Source organism: Dermochelys coriacea, chromosome 6 (genome assembly GCF_009764565.3).
Source record: "Dermochelys coriacea isolate rDerCor1 chromosome 6, rDerCor1.pri.v4, whole genome shotgun sequence".
Classification (NCBI taxonomy): Eukaryota; Metazoa; Chordata; order Testudines; family Dermochelyidae; genus Dermochelys; species Dermochelys coriacea.
In genome coordinates this window covers 99,757,845-99,780,765 of record NC_050073.1, presented here as the reverse complement: position 1 = coordinate 99,780,765, position 22,921 = coordinate 99,757,845, and the positions used below count along the sequence as shown (strand labels likewise).

Here is a 22,921-nt window from a genome sequence, read left to right as displayed (position 1 = left end):
AATCCTTGGATTTAACATTTCCTGCTGATGAAATTTTTATGATTGCTGCTAGGACAGGATGTGTGCACAGAGTATCACTTTGAGCTGCACTGATCTGGTCTTGGCCTTGGGTGTCAAATTCCAACTTTGCCTATTGTGAATGGCCTTGAAAAGTAGACTGCTTTTGTAACTATACGCTCTTCTATTTTCTTTCTCTCGTATAATGCACCTTTAAGGCTACGCATGTGACATTGTGGAAGAAGAAAGCTTGGATGTGGTTCTCACCACTATGGCGCCAGAGAGCTTTGCTGGCGTTTCCTTCTCGCTTAAGCCTTGTTGTGAAGGCCTTAGAATGAAGGACCAGGGTTACTGTGTTTTGTTTGGGGTTTTTTGTGGGTTTTTTTGTTTTTGTTTTCTCCAATTTGTAAAACACCCACTTTTTTACAGGGAAAAGGTTTTTTTTATCCTAACTTCATAAAGGAGCACATTGTCTGAAGCTTGTAATTCTTCAAGAAAGCCACAAGAATAATCTTTCCTAGTACAACTGACTAATTAGGCCTACTCTTTGTACTTGCTCCTTAGTAACCTCTGATACGCTTTTATGCCTAGTATGAAGTTTTGACCAAGCTAATTTGAATGTGCCGGTTTCTTAAAAATGGTCAGAAATGTAAATGTAACCGTCCTTTCTACTGTGATTTTTTTGCTTACTGTTTTGATGCAAAGAACTGTGAAACAGCCTCCTTTGCAAGCGCGGATTTGGAGCTATAGATTTGGACCATCAGGTTTTTAATGCTACATGAGAAGGATAAACTCAAGATTACTTTCCATCAGCTATGTTTCTTCCTCTTTTGGCCTAAACTTATGACCTTCATATTTGTGGTCAGGCTAGGTAATTGAAAGGTTCCCTGTAGTTTCTCTAGGTTTTTTACTGTTGTGTTCAAATGCTTTAACTACATCAAGCCAGATTTCTACGAGATTAATAATAGTGTCAGCCTGTAGTTGACTGGGTCCCTCCAAAATCTCCTTCATTTGGTTTTGTTGCACAGTCTGTAAAGTTCTTTTTTTGTAAATATTTGACATACTTATGGTTAGACCTTGCCTTTCAGATGTTACCTCATTCACATTGTCACTACTATCCTCGGACCAACACGTCTACAACTACACTGCATACAGTTGTTTTTATGGTATAATCACAGTGCAGTGCTATTTCTTGGTTGTCTTAAAGTTAAAACTTGAAAATGGAATCTTAGTTCGTTACTTGATATTAAGCCCAAGGAATGGTTGGGTGAACCAAACACTATAGTATCCCTAGCCTGGATAAAAGCAATAAGAAACAAGTGTATAATTTTATGCAATTGGTATTCCTAACTCTGAACATGAGTTCTTACTGTGGCCAAAAGGCTAATGTGATCCTTGGAGCTATAAACAGCACTATCAAGTAGGAATAGGGGGAGGCTCTATTACCTCTGTATTTGGCACTGATGCAATCACTGCTGGAATAGAATGTCTAGTTTTAGTGTCCACAATTCAAGAAGGATATTGATCAATTAGAGAGGATTCAGTGAAGAGGAACAAAAATGATTAAAGTTTGGAAAACATGCCTTATCATGATAAACTCAAGGAGCTCAATCTATTTATTTTAACAGAAGCTCAGACTATATGATCACAATGGTCTCATCTGGCCTTATAATCTGTGAACCTTTTTTTGCTCTCTGTGTAAAATGTGTTCATTTAAATCAGTGGTTCCCAAACTTTAACAACCTGTGAAACCCTTTCACTAAAATGTCAAGTTTTGCGAACTCCCTCCTAAAAATGAATATTTCCAGGGATTTTCTCCTTTACCTGAGTACAAATGATAAGAGCAGTGATCTTGGAAATATAAAATTTGTTTTTGACATGCTTATTACACACTATTATTAATTGTTTATCATTACAGTATTTTTATTACATTATGAAAACAGCAACACTCTTCCAAGATCTCACTTTCATAGCTTGTATCACTTTGAATAAGCCTGTTATAAGACAAGGCTCCTATGGTTCATCAAGGAGTGTCAGATGTGAAGCAGCATGAAGGTATTTAAGAAGCCAACTAAAAGAGTTCCTCCTACACAAGCATTCAGGTCTTGAGCAGTCCAGGCAAACAACGCACGTTGCAACAAAGCTTAAATGTGTTCTTCGTAATAATTTTAAAAACATTACTAGCTGCCTATTTAATTTTAAAAACAGCAAAAAATATCCACCTCCCTTTCCATTTCTTATAAGGAGTCTTGAAGTTTAAATCTCCTCAGTGTGATAGACATGCTTGCTTTGATCTGCTTAGCTCTTGGAAGTCCAGGGACTCCGGGCTGCTGGCCCTGTGCTGCGTGGGTCCCTAGGGACAGCTGTTCACCATTAGGGAATTTTTTCCCAAGAACCCCATGTAACATTTTGCAAACCCCCACGGGTTCATGAACCCCAGTTTGAGAACCACTGATTTAAATTGTAGACATAAAGACATCATGTTTGTGTAAGTAACTTACTAGCCTCTTCAGTTTTCAGAGTAGGACATATTTCATAATTCTCTGGCAATAACTCCAATTCCAGAAGAAATGTATAGAAGAAAAACAAGCTTTCAAAATATGTGGGGGAGGAAAATATCAATCAATTAAAATTTACAGAAGTATTCCATTACACTTGCAATTCATATATGTAGTTAATGACCATACTGACATGAACATTCAGTAACTTTAACTTTGACCTATAAGATATAATTAAATATATGTATATCATTTAAATATATTCTAATTACACACTTTCCTTCATACATCTGTATCTTGGGCTAAAGAATTCTTTCAATATTAACATTACAAATATGCAGCGCTTTCCACATATATCTGTGCTATTTGCATGGTGGCTGGTGAAACTCCTATGGTTTCCATAGAAATGGCCATGCAACACCAGAAAGCAACTTCAAGAAGAACAAAGAGACTGCTAAAAAGGAGATAAAACAGCAGACTTTCAAGCATGAGGTTTTGGTAAGGTTGTGCAAAGCATATTTTACTGAATCTTTCACTAAATTCCTCCCACGCTGAAATCCTGCGTATATAAATGGAATTTTATTTATTGTGGAGTGACTGTTTTGACACAGCCTACGTCATCTTGGATAACTTTTTCACATTAGATATTCTAGATTTGTTGAAAGGATTCACTTTGATTATTAATAATAGAATATATAGCATCTAATATTTTTGTAATCCATCTCTGGCTGAAATTCGCTTATTCGTCTAATGTAATTTGGGAAATTTTAGCAACTACTTTTTAGTGAATGTATGCAACACTTGAGCAGCTTTAAATATTTGTGAATTCTATTATATTGTGTAGATTTATGGGCCACTTGCACATCTTGCTCATCCAGATATTTCATTGACTTCAGTGGGGACTTTGGGTGCCCAAGAGACTTATACCAAGAGATTTCAGTGAGTTGCAGTTTAAGGACTGGTTACTGTGAAGTGCATAGTGCCTTCTGCAAGGGTCCTGAGCATCCTCAGCTTCCATTGACTCACTGTGTCTTGAGTGTACTCGGCACTTTTGAGGATCAATCCCCAAGTATAACTAACACAAAAGGAAAATAGGGCTGAGGGAATAGAAATTAAATGACTGTTTATAATTGTCAGTAGCTGTGACAGCTTTACAGTCACTTCAGGATATTTAAGAACAGAAACAAGAGAACCTTGTAACCTTTGCTCTTTAGTTATGTATCCTGGAAGACAATACAGTTGTTGAATAGAGAGCTCAAGAAAATAAGAGTATCTTGTTTATAGAAACTAAATCTATTTATAATTAAACCAAATTTTGGAGTTGGCAGAAAGAAAGTTTATTCTCTCATCGCCTTCTGTTTGACAAGTTTTTCTGAGCCCCTGTGCTATTTGAGACCGTTTTTTTTTTCCTGTTGCTTAAGTACAGAGCTTGAAAAATTTACACTTACTAGCCTAAGTCCTAAGCCTTCTAACTAGAAAGAATATCCTCCACCTCCCCTTCCCCACCTCAAAAGTCACTACCCTCAAAGTCATGTCTTCTATGATTTAAAGGAATAAAATGTGTACTGTTTGCCAGTGTTAGAATTAAATACAGTTATCTAACTTCGTACATTTAAATGCAACTTGTTAACTTTTGTTCTGTTGTTCAACCAGCATTAATTATGGGGGCGAGAGGGTTTGTACTACTTGAATCTTTATACTGGTATAGTTAAACTGTTACAAGTTTTGTATGTAGATTAAACCCTTAGACTGTAAGCTCTCTAGGGCAGGGGACTGTTTTTGCTTTCTATACAGTGCCTAGCACAATGGGTCCCTAAACCTTATTGGGGTTCCTGGGCTATTATAATAAGGAATTTTGTAGACATCTTTCAACTTAGACATTGTAAGTACATAATCCCCTCCATCCCATGCATCTGTGTTTTCATTGCGGGGGAGGATGTGCACCTTAAGCTGCTGCTATTCAGTTGACCATTAGGCTGTTCCCTATGGTGACAAAATGTTAACACTGCAAATTGAAAACAAATCTAAACAGATCTTCTTGAGAAGAGAATGTAAATAAACTTGTGCCTGTACATAGACATATAGACAAAGCAGTAAAGAAACAATGCAAAAAGATAAGCAAAATTGGATAGAAAGCAAGGCTAGTGAAGCTGAAGAAGCAGGGGAAAGAAACAGTACAAGAACAGTCTACGCAATCCTGAAACAGTTAACATAATATGGATCAAAATTCAGAAGTGACCCAGTGAAAGAGAAACAAGGAGAAATTTTGAAAACACAGGAGGAACAAGAAAATAGATGGGTGGAACACTTCAAAGAAGTGCTAAACCAACCAGAACCAATTACAAGACTGGAATGTAACAATGATAAACTATTAGACCTAGATATAGATTATTTGAGGTTAAAAAAAAAAAAAAGCACTGCAGAAGCTGAATAACAACAAGGCACCTGGTTTGGATGGCATTCATCCTGAAATGCTTAAATATGGAGGTGAAGACATGGAATCAGTCGTCTGTTCGCTATGCAACAAAGTATCGATGGAGGAAAAAGTGCCGGAAAAATGGACCCTTGGTATCATCAAGTTATCAAGGAAAGGTGATCTAAACAATTGTTCAAATTGGAGGGGAGTAAGGAAAAGTCACAGGAAAAGTATTAGCAGCAGTCCTCCTGAACAGAATGAAAGGAAAGATGGATACCATGCTATGTGAACAACAATCTGGTTTTAGACAAGGGAGATTGTGCACAGGCGCTGTTTTCACCCTGAGATGGATTATTAAGAACACAATTTAATTCCAAGGCAGTCTTGCCATCAATTTTGTGGACTTTCAAAAGGCATTCGATAGTGTAAACAGAGGAAAAATATGTGGAAAATTGTGCAACAGTATGGAATTCCAACAAAATTAATTAACATTATGAATGCATTCTACGTCAACTCAAAATGCTGCATTAAAATGGATTGAGTAAGCCATTCAGCATCAAGACAGATATAAGGCAGGGCTGTGTCCTGTCTCCATTTTTGTTTATGCTAGTCATTGACTATGGAATAAAGCAATGCAACAGTGATACGTATAACCTAAAATGGAACAGTTAAAGGCTATTTGATCTAGACTTTGCCGACGACATTGCTCTTATCAATGAAGATGCCAACAGACTACAAAAATGTACAAACCAAGTGAAAGAAGTAATGGAGAAGATAGGTTTGAGATACAATACAAAGAAATGTAAAGTCATGTTAAAGGGGATTATAGGGACAGAAATCAAAATTGAAAAAAAGAAACTGGAGAAGGTGGACAATTTTACATATCCTGGAAGTACCATCAGCCAACATAAAAGTTCTAAGGAAATAAGAATTGGGAAGACAGACGCTGCATTTGGAAGAACATACTGGGTCAGACCAAAGGTCCATCAAGCCCAGTATCCTGTCCTGACAGTGGCCAATGGCAGGTGCCCCAAAGGGAATGAACAGATAGGTTATCATCAAGCGATCCATGCCCTGTCACCTAATCCCAGCTTCTGGCAAACAGAGGTTAGGGACACCATTCCTGCCCATCCTGGCTAATAGGTCCATCAATGGCTATCTTCCATGGATCTATCTAGCTCCCTTTCGAACCCCGTTATAGTATTGGCCTTCACAACACCCTCTGGAAAGAAGTTCCAGAGGTTGAGTGTGTTTGTGTGAAAAAATACTTTCTTGTGTTTGTTTTAAACCTGCTACCTATTAATTTCATTTGGTGGCCCCTTGTTCTTGTCTTATGAGAAGGAATAAATAACACTTCCTTATTTACTTTCTCTATACCACTCAAAAACATCTCCCTCAATACAAAACTGAACGTGTACAAAGCAATTGTTATCACCATCACAACATATAGCAGTGAGACATGGCAACTTACCAAGAAAGATGTGCAAAAGCTGGATGCATTTCATCACAAATGTCTGAGAAGAATATTGGGAATAACATCTAGAGATTGGAAGAGGAATGAAGAAGTCAGAATTACTGGACAAGGCACTCTCTCACAAGTAATCTACAAAAGAAGACATCAGTGGCTGGGAAGTGCTGAGAATGGAAAAAAATTCTTATCAAATGCCGCCCTTGAATGGAATCCAGAAAAGGCAAGAAAAAAGAGAGGAAGAGTGCGAATAACATGGAAAATAAGTTTTTTGAATGACATCCAAGACCTCAACATGAAATGGGAAGATTTGAAGAGAAGGGCAGTTGACAGGCAAGGATGGCAAATGTGGGTAGCCCAATATGCAGCAAAGCACGGGATGGACTAATGTCTAAGGCAGTGGTCCCCAACCTTACTGTGGGAATAGCACATTCCTATTCCCAGAAGACCTGTGGTGGGTGCCAGACACCCACCGCCGAGAAGCGGCAGCAGAAAGAAGCATCGCTGCCGAGAAATGGCAACGCTTCTCGGCGGCATTTCGGCCGGTGGTTCTCCGGTGGCCTCGCTCCGCAGCGGCATTTCAGCAGCGTGCTGTCCTGCGGGCGCACACAACTGCCCCAACGGGCGCCATTGCGCCCACGGGCACCACATTGGGGACTCCTGGTCTAAGGTCTGTACATACAACATGAATCCTTGTGCTGTATGTCTTTGGTGCTGAGTTCCCTGGTTTACCTAGTGCCTCACAATATTTACTTGTACATGATTAACTACCTTTTTGACATTAAAGTACACCTTAGATTTTCTATAAGGAATTTATTTTATGTTAAGACTTGGTTTGCTTTTAACAAATTTATCTAAATTTTTAGGGCTGGTCTACACTAGAAAATTATTACCGTAAGTTAGGAGTTTACTTACATAATAAATATAATAGTTTTAAGTTCTGGTGTAGATGCAGTTATAATGGTATAAAGGTGCATTCTACCAGGATAGTTTATTCTGCTTTTCCAACCAGAAGAAGCTGTACCTGGTTTAATCAATTTTATATAGTTACAGCTGTACCTACATTAAAGGAAATTCTTGTCATTTTAACTTTAAAGCTTTGCTGCTTTAATTATCAGTAAAGTATAGGCAAGCCCATAATTGTAAACTTGCGAGCTAAAAGTTCATGATTGATACAGCTATCCTGTTACTTGGCGATTTTAACATGCAACTGCATTATTAATATGAATAATTTGGAAGAAAAATATTCTTTGATCTTCATCCATGGGATGATCACTTTTTAAAGTTATTTTTGTCTTGAAAATTGTACTTGAGGATGTCCGATTAGGAACATAAATGAACTTTTTCAATTTAATATATTTTAGAGTACCTACTGAGAACAATGAACAAAATTAAATAATTTATTGTTGTTTTTTGTTTTTTTTTCTTTAGAAATGGAAGAACATAGGCTGCTGGATCGGGGATTAAAGGCTTATAATGATTATAGAATTATACATTGAAGAGCCAGCAGGCGGCATGCCTGAGTGACTAAACAAAATGGGTGCTAATGCATCTAACTACCCTCATTCGTGTTCCCCAAGGGTAGGGGGAAATTCGCAGGCACAACAGACATTCATAGGTAACTTTCAATTCTCCCTCTATTTTTATAACGTTTACTGTATTGTATGTGCTTGTATTGGATTGTTTGAAGTATCGGTAGTGGGATGCAGAGCCTTTTATCATCTTCTTCACCTGTTTGAATCCATTCAAGCTCAGTAGTGTGTGAAATTTGGTACTTTCTAATAACTATTTGCCCTATGTGCAAAATGAGTTGATGTTCCCAGTTCCTAATGGACAGATGTCCATGTGATTAAAAACCACCATCACAGTTGGCTCTCTGGACAATCTCAACCATACATGACAACAGTTCTTGCTTATAAGGGACAGATGGTAACTGTTAAACAGTACATGTACCATTTTTCTGCTTTGTTTGCTCCAGAAAGCTCTGTGCATCATATTTTAATAAAATTAAAATGTTTCTATTTTTATTCCTACCGCCCCTCTCTCTCTCTTTCTCCTCTTCTCTTCCCCCCCCCCCCATGTCCTCTTTCCTGTGTTGTTGACACTGTCTACACAGAGATTGAATCACTTTCTCCCCCATAGAGATGATCACTCCAGTATATGGTTTGGGCACAACCTGGGAAACTTCATCCTCCTGTCCCCACTACATTTTTCTTCTGATAAACAGAGGCCTTTATTTTCCAGCAGCACTAAAATCACTTAAACAGAAATTTGTGTATTTTAGGAGCTCTGAAAACAAAGATCTTTGGAGGGGTGTGTGTGTGTCACAATGGGAACCCCTAAACACAACCATAGCACAAAAAAATAAAACGCTGAGTGGTTTCACTGATGGCATCTTTTTTTTTTTTTTTTTTTTTTAAAATTATTCAGAAATCTGACAGCCTAAAGATTGTTCTTCTAATGGTATATAGCATAAATGTTCTTATGCTACCACTTATTTTCTTGGATTACCCCTTGTTGAGATTTAAAATCCTAAATTATAATGTAAGCACAGAGTTAGTTACATAAGATTTGAAACTCCTTTTTTTGAGTGCTTTGACGTGTGATGTGGAATCAATAGTTAACCAATGATCGTGATGCAATGTTATTCCTATATTTAATCGGGTTTCAGAGTAGCGGCTGTGTTGGTCTGTATCTGCAAAAAGAACAGGAGTATCTGTGGCACCTTAGAGACTAACAATTTATTAGAGCATAAGCTTTCGTGGGCATATATAATCTTACTATATGATCCATTCTATGCATCTGATGAAGTGGGCTGTAGCCCACGAAAGCTTATGCTCTAATAAATTTGTTAGTCTCTAGGGTGCCACAGGTACTCCTGTTCTATATTTAATAATCACTGAAAGTGCAGATATGTCCTAAGCAGAGAAGCATCTGCTATCTGCAAATCCTTTTTGAATATGTATCTTTTAATCCACCAGAAGTTACTGAATATCTGAGTAGATGCAATCTTCATTACATATTGCTTATCTCCAAAGTAGACTCTCCATTTTGTGTGTGTACTCACTTTAGAATGCCAAGAAAACTCTTGTAGTAAATATTGCCTGAGTGCCTACAGTGTATGGGACATTACTTCCTTCAAGGCTTTAAAAATTAAGTGTTCCACTTAGATCACTTTAATTTCTGATTAACTAACAGTGGTAAACAAATTGAGCTATCTTCCTTTACAGTCCCAAGCTAAAGTCTTTCCACTATTGCAAGAATGACACTCACAAGATTGATATCTCCATCTACCTAAATGCTGCAAACCACCCCTCCTCCCACAAACAGCTGACCCTGAAATCAGTCAACCAGCCAACCAGATCATACCCCAAGCAGTTTTACCCTGAAAAGGAGACATGCCAGAGACTCCATGGAGTTAACTAGGAACTTCGCTATTGCTATTAATTGTATGTGGAAGATGCAGTGATGGGCTGCAATATAAAACCCTAAGATAGATACCAACATTGTTGTCATCTCTAAATTTCAGCGACGCACAATTTATCCAGTGAGAATTAAGGTTGAGATTTTCAAAGAAGCCTAGGGAAATGGGGCATGAAATCTCAGTAAAAATCAATGGAAGTTAAGCACCCAGTCCTCTTATGGCTGCTTTGAAAATCCCAGCCTAAAACCCTACAATACCATGATTATATATGCTATATAAGAATGATAAATAAGGCTTATCAGGGCCTTTTCCCCTAATATCTTTCCCTACCTTTTTTTTCCCCCTCCCTCTTGTTTCCTTGCCTTTTTGTCGTCTTGATTCTTATTTCTTCATTCTTTTGGTTCCATGACAGAGGAAAACAGATATTTTGCTCAAACAGAATAAGACTGTTACTGAGTGTTTCAGCAGTTGATCGAATAACTAGTGTTTGTTCTTAGAAAACAGCACTTTTCTACATGGTGATTGTGTATGGAACGTGTTTTCTATTCATGAGATTTATTTACTTTCTAAAAATAGAACTGGATATATGAGAACAAGGTCATAAAGTGGTTTTGTATACACTAGCTTTTTACTTCTGGGGATCTAGGTTCAAATCCATGTTATCTTAGTCTCTACTTATTCCCCATTAAAACTTGATACCACCGTCTTAGTATAGATATAGTCTGAGTGCTACAAATTGAGAAAACTGATTGGCAAAGCAGTTGGAGTATTTTCATGGTGCCTACCTTGTGTTGCTAGTCACTTTCTTCCAAGAACACTAGTGTCACTTGCAGCTCATAAAGAGAGAGTACGTAAAGTAGAAGGTACACCCTCTTTTTTTTTTTTGCTGCTGTCAGATTACGTTTGTTCCACTAAAGGTTTAAACATAACATATTCATCTTTGTTACTGCTTTGCTTACAAAACTCAGAATAAGGCTTTCATACCATTTACCATGGTGAGATGCCTGTTTAAGGTTTTATTTTTAAATATAATTCTGCAATTCCATTCTGAAAAAGTATAGGCATGCGGAGGACTGGATAAATCCCATTATTATTCATTGTCAGTTGGCCAAGTAGTTTCTTTGGGCAGTTATCTGTTTTTTGAAATGTTTATCTGCTCAAAGACCAGTTTAAACCGAGGAGCATGAAGCTATTGTCATCTTAAAATTCATAGCACTTAACAACTCAGTGTCTCACAGGGGAAAAATAAATTCTTTAATTTTCTTTTCCCACTGTTACACTAAGAAGAAAATCAAATCAGCATATGGAGACATTAATTGAAAATAGTGTTTTGCAGAGAGATGCTGAGCTGCTAAATGCTGCTAGATTACAACAATGACCCATCTAAATCTTCAGGCTTTCTCATTTTTTCCCTCTGGCTCAAACCTGGGTGACATAGTTATTAAAATAATAGTGTACTATTAGTCTCTCAGAATAGATAGGCGAATACATGATTGTGGGTAATACTGTAATATTAGTTAGTTAGGGTCTGTACCTCATACATGGTATCTAGTACATGCTAATTTGAACCATGTTTTGATTTCCAGTGGTGATTCAGGTGCAAGTAAAAGAAAAGAGGGGATGAGAGTTCCGCAGTCCTGGTCTGCATTTTTTTTTTTTTTTACACTTTATTTTAGGTGCTTTTTGTAATCTTATATTTTGGAGCCTGGGGATCACAGAACTATCAAATGCGACTTAAGTACTTCTAATTTTTCTGCAAGTCTTTTGACATTCTTGCATGTCCCTTTTTTGGAAAATGCACTTTAACATAGTGTATTTTATGGAATTATAATTATTTACATAGTGCCACAAGTGTGGCTGGCACTTCGTTGATAGAAAATAAGAGCAGAATCCTGCTCCTAGCTTTCTGTCTAATATAAAGATTTCACAAATAAAGATGTTGCAATGGGGAGATCAGTGAACAATAAAACATAGGGAGAAAGGATGTTTGTTTTTGGAATTGTGAAGTAGGATATTTTGGCTTGCAGTCATTTGAGTTGTCCTTAGCTTTTCATTTAAATAATCTTTAGATAATTTTACTTGTTACTCGTACTGTAAACTTGATGCATTTCTGATCCGGTAGAGTTTAAACAAAGCTGGGTACAGTGGGAGAGACACTTCCTTCATCCACAAACTGTTGCAGAACCAGTAAAGCAAATCCCATAAAATGGATGGCGAGTTTTGAACTGCTTTTGCGTAACGGGTAAACGGTAGAATTAGATAGCCATTTGCATTGGTGACAGTGAGTCACAACAATTTATAGAAAAATTACTTGTTCCCACAGTCCACCAGGTTCTAAAAGTGGTTTCAGCTGAGTTTGTGCTTTTCACAGTTCATGTGGCTTAATCTGAAATGCTACATAAGTAACACTGTATTTTCACAGGCTAATTTCATGGTAATGTTGTAACATGAATTTATCACTCAATCCTACTTAAAACAATAAAGATCTCTTAGAGAAATGTACAATAAAGTATATATGTTATAAAGTCTATGATAAAACTTTTAGTTTATATAGGGCACAGAGGCTTAGAGTTAGTTGAGAATAGAGGTGGTGTAGTGAATCTGCAGACTGGAAAAGATAGAACCACACTGTGTAATATCAATAGTAGACATATAAAATACTTTATTAAAAATTATATTTGAAAATACTATTCTAAATGAGTATAGTTACCATAACCATTTTGGAACTTTTTTTTAATTGCTAGATTATATCTGCTGCCTTTCTAAAGTAGACGAATATATTTCCCCATGTAAGGTTTGTTTGGTTTAGGTGAAATCTTTTTCCCACCTGTCATATGGCAACTGGAAAAAATAAGACTTCCGTTGGTGTGTTTTTTGCCATGTTTGCAATAGTGTATTCAGAGATTGGAGTTTATCAGTAAAATGAGGCCAACACGTGGGTTGCAACAAAATTTTAAAAATTTGTTAAATGAAATAAAAATCTGCGAAAACCATAGTTTGGTCATGCCTTTTTCAGTAGATACAGTTTGGAAATGCAGTCAAAACATCTGTTTTAAATTAAAATGGATTCTCACAATGTAGTGGGTTAGGGTGGGAACCATATTGTATTTGTGAACTTTAGAATTAGATAATACAAATTTATTATCTACTCTGGAAAAGTGGATCATTTTATTACTCTTTTGCCTCTGGTTAACAAAATTGTACTACAGGCTATTGCTCTGAGATGAATAAATGAACCTGCAGTGATTCATTTGCAAATCTGACTAGTGCCTATTTAAAGAACTTGATGTAAAGAGAAGAGAAGATTATGTAAATTGTGATGACATTTGCTAATCTTTATCTAACCAAAGATACCAGTGGTTCAGCTTTAAATTTTTTCTTCAAATGTTTTTAATCCCATTAAATTTTCCTTTCATTTTCAGGAACATCATCCTACTCTCATCAAGGTTATGGCTGTGAATCAAAACTGTATAGCCTTGACCATGGCCATGAGAAACCTCAAGACAAGAAAAAGAAAAGCTCTGGCCTTGCCACCCTCAAAAAGAAATTTATTAAGCGTCGGAAATCTAGCCGGTCTGCTGATCATGCCAAGCAGATGCGAGAGCTCCTCTCAGGCTGGGATGTTAGAGATGTCAATGCATTAGTAGAAGAGTATGAGGGAACTTCAGCCTTAAAGGAACTTTCTCTACAAGCGAGTTTGGCAAGACCAGAAGCCAGGACACTGCAGAAAGACATGGCTGATTTGTATGAGTACAAATACTGTACTGATGTAGACTTAATATTTCAAGAAACTTGCTTCCCTGTGCATCGTGCGATATTAGCAGCAAGGTGTCCATTTTTTAAGACACTGCTTTCTTCCTCACCAGAATATGGAGCAGAGATAATAATGGATATCAACACAGCTGGCATAGACATGCCAATGTTTTCTGCTTTGTTACACTACCTTTATACAGGAGAGTTTGGAATGGAGGATTCGAGATTCCAAAATGTTGATATCCTTGTGCAGCTTAGTGAAGAATTTGGAACACCAAATTCCTTAGATGTTGATATGCGTGGGTTGTTTGATTTTATGTGTTACTATGATGTGGTTCTTAGTTTTTCATCCAACTCTGAACTGGTAGAATCATTTGGTGGAAGTCCAAACTGTTTAGATGAAGAGCTCAGAGCTCACAAAGCTATTATTTCATCACGGTCACCATTTTTTCGACACCTACTGCAAAGGAGGATACGAACTGGTGAAGAAATCACAGACCGAACCCTGCGGACTCCAACTAGAATTATACTGGATGAATCTATCATACCAAAAAAATATGCTAAGGTCATTTTAAACTGTATGTATACAGATGTGGTGGACCTCTCAGTTTTGCACTGCAGCCCCTCAGTGGGGAGTCTAAGCGAAGTTCAGGCTCTTGTAGCAGGAAAATTAAACATGACTAGGGCTGAAGAAGCTATGGAGCTTTATCACATAGCACTGTTTTTGGAGTTTAACATGCTTGCACAAGGTATGTAATATTGTGTTCATTTTAACTCCTCAGATTGAATACAAGGTTAAACTGCTTCTTCCTTTTAGTTTTTGAAAATGTTTTCCCTGTCACACTTGAGTTTTATTATGCCATTAGGTACTAACTCTTATTTATCACATTTCATCAGTAGCTTTCAAAGCTCTTTACAAAATATGTGTCATTGTTCTCATTTTACATACGGAGAAACCAAGGCACCAAGGAAAACTTGAATGGCTTGCCCAAACATCACCCAGCAGTGGCAGAGCTGGGAATAGAACCCATGTCTCCCAAGTCCCATCCAGTGCTCTAGCCACTAGGCCACACTGTCTCCCATAACATAGCCACTTATTTTAGCAAGACTAGAAGCCAGGACACTACAGAAAGACATGGCTCATTTGTTCTAATCTACTTTTGAGTCAGGGTGTGCTAATATGAGTACATCTTTGAGGAATGGCACCTGAAAAACAGGGCCCTTTACTGTGTCTCAACCAGGACACCCCAAAAGTGGGGCACCTAAAATCACTAGTCACTTTTGTAAGTCTTGAATTAAACCTTGTTTAAAATTTTCACTTCAAGGGAGAGAGCATGGTCCAGTGGATGGAAAATATGAGCTCTGTTGGTACTGAGTTGCTGGGTGATCTTGCGCAGATCACTTCATCTTTCTGTGCCTGTTAACTTACTCATCTGTAAATTGGGGATAACTTCATGTATTCCTTTATAAAATATTTAAAGTCTGTGGGTGAAAAGCATGATATAAGAGCCTAGATATTTTGTTTCACTGTTAGCATAGGCTTACTTGTTTAAATGAAATACATTTTCGCTCGTTTGAAAAAGAATGAAGGCAGATATCTATTTGTGGGTGTAAATGACATGAGACGGGAAAATTAGTGAGCTTTGTTATTAAGCCTCATCTTGAGACCGAAGGAAATAGTCCGAGTTTCATAATAGGATGCAAGTTGTTAAGATGATGTATAAATTTGAATGACTGGCTATATAGATTATGCAAAATAGATTACATGATTTCTGCGGATTACTGGGGAAGTTCAGAGCAAAAGAAGGCTTTAAATTCGTAAAGACATTGATAATTGAAAGGATATTTAAACAATTTTTCAATTTTCAAAAAAGTTTTCAAATAAAAATTCAAAGGAGAAAAGTTGATGGCTAGTGCCTCTCAAGGTTAGATTAATGAGAAATATCACTGAATACAAAGAAGAAGAATGGAATAAAGCAAAATGTATGAGAAACAAATGTTGGGCATTGTGGATAACAGGAATAAAAAGTGGTTTTAGCTGCAAACATTTTTCTGGGTTTGAAAAATCCTTTAATCATTGACAAGTAGGACACTTCCTAGCAAATGGAGTGGTGGTTAGGGAGTAATCAATTTATGCATAATTCGGGCTTTCATTTTATGTTGTTGGTCCTTACGCCTGTGAAGATAATGCAGACAGCTCCAGTGTACCTGCAGACTCTGGTGAGGTCAGGTGTTGGCCCTTACTATCTGTTGTTTGAATTTAAGGTGCTACCATGTCATGCGTTCTGGGAGTTGCACCTTTGAAGTATCTGGTATTGGCCGGTGTCAGAGGCAGGATTCTAGACCAGTGGACCATTTGTCTGATCTCGTATTGCAGTTCGTATGCTCTTATCCGACATACCTTATAATGTTGCAATGAATTTGAACAGAAGATGCAGTATATGGCAGGCCAAGTATATAGGTAGCTTGGATCCATGGGAGAATCATAGCATGGAGCAGCAACCGCAGTGCTTCTAATCTCCCTGTCTGAGGGAGAAAAGATCATCTCTATCCTTTCAGGCCACCATTGCTCAGACCTCCTCCTGAGTACCTTTTTTTTTTTTTTTTCTCCTTTTCATGGAGGCCCTTTCCTACCCAGCTTGACATTGGACAGGCATTGTGTAGGTATAACTGAGGGTATAATTTGTCTTGTGGCATCTTTATTATTGACGATGCATAAAGTAGAGAACATAGCAGGACATTCAGAACTCAGTTTGTCTTCAGTGTTGACAATTGTAGGGAAAAAAACCATAATTTTACTTGTAAACTGGCAGATTTGTAATGGAATATATTGAGACTATCTAGTGACATACAGTACCGTTATGCCATTTTTTAAACAGTCACTTTTCAAAGTAGATCTGCACGTTCCTAACTGTAACAAGAAACTTGGATAGTTTAGGAAACTTACAGAATATAGATTATTTAACAGACACTGCCAGAATCTTTCTAGTCTGCAATGTTGGTGTTAAAGAATAGATGAAATTACTGGAGGAAGATCATGTCTTATATGGGCTACTGTAAGAGTGATATTGAACTGTGGAAGACAGAAATGTGGGATGTTGACTTGTTTAAGTAGTTTGTGTCCTTTCCTAGAGGACTATATCAGGAAAACATTTTGCAGGTAATAGTATTGAAGGCTGTGAAACAGTTCTTGATGCTGACATAAGAACTACTGAAACATGAAGGATGCATGTTTCTTGAAGAATGCTACTGCAGAGTTTTCTTTCCTGTAATATTACTAGAAATGTGTCTGAACCATGATATGTAGAATGAACTGAACTATAATGAAACACTTTTCTGTAACTTCTACAGTCGAGGAATGTGAAATGTATGTTTGGCACTAAGAAATGTCATTGCTTCTACTCTGAAGGTGTCCGAGTACATGGAAAACCTTCTGTATGATCTCCTGGCTTGTCAGTTTAGCAACTACATCAGAAAGTTGATTAGTCCATTGCTCTTGTATAAGAATTTTGTCAATGTCCAAATGAGAATCTCCATGATGATAAGAAGGAAGGTACCAGAGCAATATATGTCCATCTTGCAAGCAAAGCAAAATAATAATAATGATGATGAAATTGGGAACTAAAGAGGTATGTTCCAAGTCATGATGAGAGAGCTTTAGTGCCACCATCCTTTGAGGTCTCCTTGGGTTTCAAAATTTTGATAGTGGAATTTTCAGATCAATAACTGTTTGTGTATTGCTGTTTTATATTGCAGTTATGGATTAATTTGACAAATAACATAAAACATATATTTTAAGAAAATGAAACTGCAGGTTTTAGTTCATAAGTAAAAAGTGACAAAATATACAACTGTAGCTAATCAAAGTAGTAGGTATTTATTTGTAAGCAATAACAAATGTTGCAATCTAAAAACTGGAGTATTTGGTATATGAATTGAAAACAAATAGTGAAAACAGGTTTTTCTTTGAGTGCTTGCTCATGTCAGTTCCATTCTAGGTGTGTGCGCGCCCATGTATACAGTTGTTTCTGTAGAGCCAGCTGTGGTGCTCTCTGGAGTGGCGCTCTCATGCGGCGATATATCAGGCACCACCAGCCCTACGCCCTCTCAGTTCCTTCTGACTGACCTTGACAGTTGGTTGGAGTGCCTGGTCTTGCTTAGCAAGAGCATTAGGGATTCTTCACTGTTCAGATTGTTCTCCTTTGTTGTTCAGTCAGTGATTAGTTAGCTGTTAAGTGTTTTAGTAGTAGTTTAGTAATTAGAGTCCCAGCTGGGACTTTGTCCTGGAGCGGGGCATGCCCCACTCCCCCCCGGCTTTAAGCCATGTTCCCAGTGCAGCCGGCTGATGCCCATCAGTGACCCTCACAACAGTTGTCTGAAGTGCCTGGGAAAGTCTCATCGAAATGACAGATGCTGGATCTGCAAAACTTTTCATCCCCGAACTGAAAAAGAGCAGGACATTCGATTTACAGCCCTCCTAATGGAGGCTGCTCTGTGCCCAGCATCGGAACCCTCGCACTCGGATTCCATGCATACTGCCTTAGTGTTGGCACGCAGTGCACCGCCGGCACCAGGTTTCGCCCAGCACTGTTCGTCCTCACCAGTACTGAAGAAGTGGTCTGTCATCTGGTCTGCAGGCACTGCAAAAGGGAGCTTCAGGCAAAGGTTAGGCCGCATGCCTGGAATGGAGGCTTTCATGGGTACCAGTTGGTGGATACCAGCCAGGGACCCACCTCTGACGCCAGGGAGTGGTAGGGGATCCCTGCAGGCCATCTGTGCCTCAGGTGGGCCCGGCGGTCAGAAGAACAGTTAGGCCGACCAGCACAACAGACGCCTGGCCGCATGGCGGATTCCACCAAGACGCCAGCTCAGATGACCAAGCCTGTAATGGGACTGCCCCTAAAGGCAGTGGAATGCCCCCGGACCATAGGCGTTGTTCTCCTTCGCCATGGCCAAGGACCCCAGTACTGCAACCCCGGTCTCTGGCCAGGAGGCCCAGATCTCTGATGCCACGGTCTCTGCTTGCAAGACACGAGACTCCGGAATCGCGATGCCGATCCCCGTATTCTCTGTATCAGTGGACCTCCCGCCAGAAATAACCAAAGTGCTGGTTGCCATCGCCTCGCAGGTCACCTAGGCGTCTGTCTCCTCAGATGCAAGACCATTCCTGGTCATGGCACTGGTTGCTGGTACCGTTCTTCAGGCAGGAACTGGACCTCACTTTCCTTGTACTGGTCGTTGACAAGAGTCAATCAACAGACTCGGGCTTCCACAGCCCTGCCCTGGTACCCAGAAGGACAGTGGTCTGGGTCGGATGAACAATTTAGCCCTTCCCCTGTACGGGATGAATCATCTCCCAGCCGATCTAGCCTGCCCAGTGGCAATATTGGAACCCATCAGGGGTGCCTGTAATGCCGGAACCGTACTCCCATGGTTCCTCCCCAGGTGTCATCGGACAAGCTACCTCTGGCACAGCCGGCATCGGAGCAAGGGGCCCAATCTGAAGCGGTAACCCCGAGGGAGGCCTCTGGTGGTGCAGTCATCCTCCTAATCCATGGATGAGGAGGTGACGGGGCCCTCACAAACTGGTAGCCCACCCAATGGCTTCAGGGAGCACCAAGCCCTCCTTAAAAAGGTGGCAGCCAACCTGAACTTTGGAGGTCAAGGAGCCCAAAGACCTCTTCAGTGTCATTTCTGCCTTTGCTCCATGGGTCATGTTGCCCCTTCTCCCAGGGATCCTGAAGATCACCAAGTTGGTGTGGCAGATGCTTTCTTCCATTTTTCCCATATCCAAGAAGGCGGAAAAATAGTACTGTGTTCCCACCAAGGGGTTTGAATACTTATACACCACTCTTGTGGGGTCCCTGGTCATGTCTTCCACCGATGAAAGGGCCAGGCAAGTGGCACCCCCAAAAATAAAGATTCCAAGAGACTAGACGTATTTGGAAGAAAGTGGTTTGTGTTTATTTGATTTGTTTTTTTGCTCCATCTCTCACAGCAAGCCTCCAATTTAGGGTCTCTAACCATCAGGCCCTATTTGGCAGGTACAATTTCAACCTGTGGGACTCCGTCGGCAAGTTCAAAGAGAGCCTCCCACAGGATCTGATGCGGGAGTTCACCACTCTCATAGATGAGGGCAAGGCGATAGCCAAGGGTGTCCTCCAGATGCCCTGGGATGCCACAGACTCTGCATTCAGGGTGTTCACCTACATAATAGCCATGAGGCGTAGCTCCTGATTACAGACCTATGGGCTGTCCCAGGAGATGCAATCCAGCCTCTAGGACCTCCCATTCGAGGGAACGGGGCTCTTCTTGGAGCTAACTGATGCTAGGCTCCATGACTTTAAAGACTCCCAGGCCACCCTCCACTCCTTTAGGCCTTAATATTCCTCAGCGGGCCAGAAAGCCATTCTGCCCCCTCCACCATTATTGAGGTCTTGGGGTACCCCTGGTTCTGGCTCCTACAAAAAGGACAAAGACGGTTTTAAGTGACACCACCTGCCGTCGTCTCATCCACCTGTTCATCCTGGTTCTTCCAGGGACTGAGGCACCTGGAAGCAGTCATTTTGAGGGTGCGCCCGAGGATGATGCCCCAGTCACTGTACCGGATCCGCTCTCCGTCTTCCTCAACCGCCCCCGTCCTTTCTGGTCAACCTGGTCCCATATCACCTTGGACCGCTGAGTGCTTGACACAGTTTTGTCGGGTTATACCCTGCAGTTTGTAGCCGACCAATCCTTCCATTCCCCTTCCCCATCCCTCTCCAGGGACCCTTCTTACAAGCAACAACTTGTTCAGGAGGTTGAAAACATCATAAACCTAGGAGCAGTGGAAGAGGTTCCACAAGACATGGAAGGAAGAGAGTTTTACTCCCGTTACTTTGTCGTCATTCCGAAGGCAAAAGGGAGCCCAAGATCTATCCTAGACCTGCGCCACCTCAACAAGTCTCTCAAGTTGAAGTTTCGTATGGTCTCCCTGGCCTCTGTCATTCCCTCCTGAGATCCAGGAGACTGATACTCCGCCCTAGACCTAAATGACGCGTACTTCCATATTTCCATATTCCCGGGGCACAAGCGTTTCCTCAGTTTCATGTTGGGCCAGCGCCATTTCCAGTTCATAGCGATGCTCTTTGGTGTCTTGTCGGCCTGGAGAGTGTTCACAAAGTGTTTAGCGCCAGTGGCCGCTTACCTGCAACGTCGGGGAGTCAAGGTCTACCTGTACCTTGAGGACTGGTTGATAAGGGGCTGGTCCTCAGATCAGGCGGAGGCATCTCAATCTGATCTGTTCCACCTGCTGCTACCTGGGCCTAATAATAAACTACCCTGACCCCAGTGCAACCTATAGAATTCATTGGGGCAGTACTCAAGTCTTGGGGAGGAAGGCTCTGGCTCAGTTCCAAGCCATAGTGGTCCTCATCTCATCTCTGTGCCCAACCACTCACCACATGTGCGTCAGACTGTTGGGTCACATGGCAGCATGCACTTACGTGGTCAGGCATGCGCGACTCTGCCTCAGGCCCCTACAGGCATGGCTGGTGTCGGTCTATGTGCCCAACCAGCACAGTACGGACTGGGTGATCGGGGTTCCAGACAGCATACTGTCGTCCCTTACCTGATGGCAAGATCCTGCATTGGTGCTGGCGGGGAGTCCCTTTCGCAGCCCCAATCTCATTGGTGACTCTTGTTTCTGACACTTCGGACCTGGGTCGGGGAGACCATCTGTGTGATCTCAGTACTCAAGGCCATTGGTCCAATCATGATCGGTCCTGAACATCAATGTCAGGGAGGTCAGGGCCTCCCTTGCAAGGCGATTTCAGGTCCTCACAGACAACACAGCCACCGTCTTCTATATCAACAAGCAGAGGGGAGTCAGATCGTCTACCCTATGTCAGGAAGTGCTCCGGCTCTGGGATTTCTGGCTGCAGCATGACGCCCATCTTGTGGCCACTCAACTCCCAGGGGCCAGGAACACTTGGGCAGACCACCTCAGCAGAACATTCTCGTCTCACCATGAATGGTGCCTTCACCCGGAGGTGGTCAGTTCTATCTTCCACAGGTGGAGAACTCCCCAAGTGGACCTATTCATATCCAGGCAGAACAGGAAATGCCACGTCTTCTGCTCATTCCAGGGCAGGGAAAGGGGATCCCTGTCAGATGCCTTCCTACTCACATGGGCGGGGGCTCTGATGTACGCCTTCCCTCCAGTGCTGCTGCTGCCTAGGGTCCTCATGAAAATCAAGCAGGACGGGGTGAAGGTCATCCTCATAATGCCGGCATGGCCGCGCCAACACTGGTCAGCACACTTCTGGACCTCTTGATGATGACACTGTTCCGGATGCCACTTGGGGCGATCTGTTGTTCCAGAACCATGGCAGTCTCCTGCACCTGAACTTGGTGGCGCTTCATCTGACAGCTTGGCTGCTGCCTGGCTAAACACGCAAGAACGACAGTGCTCATCCAAGGTCCAGCAAGTCCTGTTGGGCAGTAGAAAGCCTTCTACCAGGCCCACCTACTTGGCCAAATGGAAGCAATTCCCCTGCTAATGGTGGATAAGGGGATTTGTCCTGAGCGAGCTGCATTGCAGATCATTCTAGACTACCTCCTACACCTCAAGCTTCAGGGCTTGTCGCTCTCGTCTATCAAAGACCATCTAGCAGCTATTTCAGCCTTCCACCCGCCACTCAAAGGCAGATTGGTTTTCTCTCAGGATATCGCAGCCAGATTCCTCAAGGGCCTGGACCGCCTCTACCTGTATGTCAGGGATCCTGTTCCTCCATGGGACTTGAATCTGATGCTGTCACAGCTCACCCCTTCAAGCCTTTGGCTTCCTGCTCTCTCCTTCTCCTCTCCTTGAAGGTCGCATTTCTGGTCATGGTTGGGTTGGCCCACCGGGTATCTGAGTTTCAGGCGCTCACCTCAGAGCCGTGTTACATGGTCTCCTACAAGGACAAGGTTCAGCTGAAACTTCACCCAGCATTCCTTCCAAAGGTGGTCTGTTTCATTTGAGCCAAGACATTTACTTACTGGTCGTCTTTCTGAAGCCGAATAAGTTGGAGGAGGAGCGCACGCTACATGCCTTGGATGTTAGGAGGGCTCTGACCTTCTTCATTGAAAGGACCAAGCCATTCTGCAAGTCGATGCAATTATTTGACTGTGATGAAAGGTCAACCTGTTTCTGTTCCAAGGATTTTCTCCTGGATCATTGCCTGCATTCGCTTTTGCTATGATCAAGCAAAGGTGCCACCCCCGGCGATAGTCACCGCTCACTCTACCTGGGCTCAGGCCTCTTCGGCAGCCTTTTTGGCCCTAGTGCCTATCCAGGACATTTGTAGGGCAGCCACCTTGTCATTGGTCCATAGCTTCACGTC

General features: G+C 41.0%; 1 protein-coding gene across 10 annotated transcripts in view; it reads left to right on the top strand.

Annotated features, from left to right (window-relative positions):
* BTBD7 (BTB domain containing 7) overlaps window positions 1-22,921 on the top strand; it is a 116,510-nt gene that overhangs the window by 31,467 nt on the left and 62,122 nt on the right. For 7 of the 10 annotated variants that reach the window (XR_006282450.1, XR_006282451.1, XM_038405555.2 and 4 more), the window contains 2 exons: window positions 7,811-7,997; window positions 13,226-14,305. Coding sequence is in view for 8 of the 10 variants with exons in the window: in XM_038405555.2 (XP_038261483.1) it covers window positions 7,916-7,997; window positions 13,226-14,305 (1,162 nt within the window). In the remaining 2 variants the exon portion in view is untranslated. Of the gene's footprint in view, window positions 1-2,899; window positions 2,994-7,810; window positions 7,998-13,225; window positions 14,306-22,921 lie in introns of all 10 variants that reach the window. The other 3 variants (XM_043517882.1, XM_043517881.1, XM_043517884.1) reach the window with 2 other exon arrangements.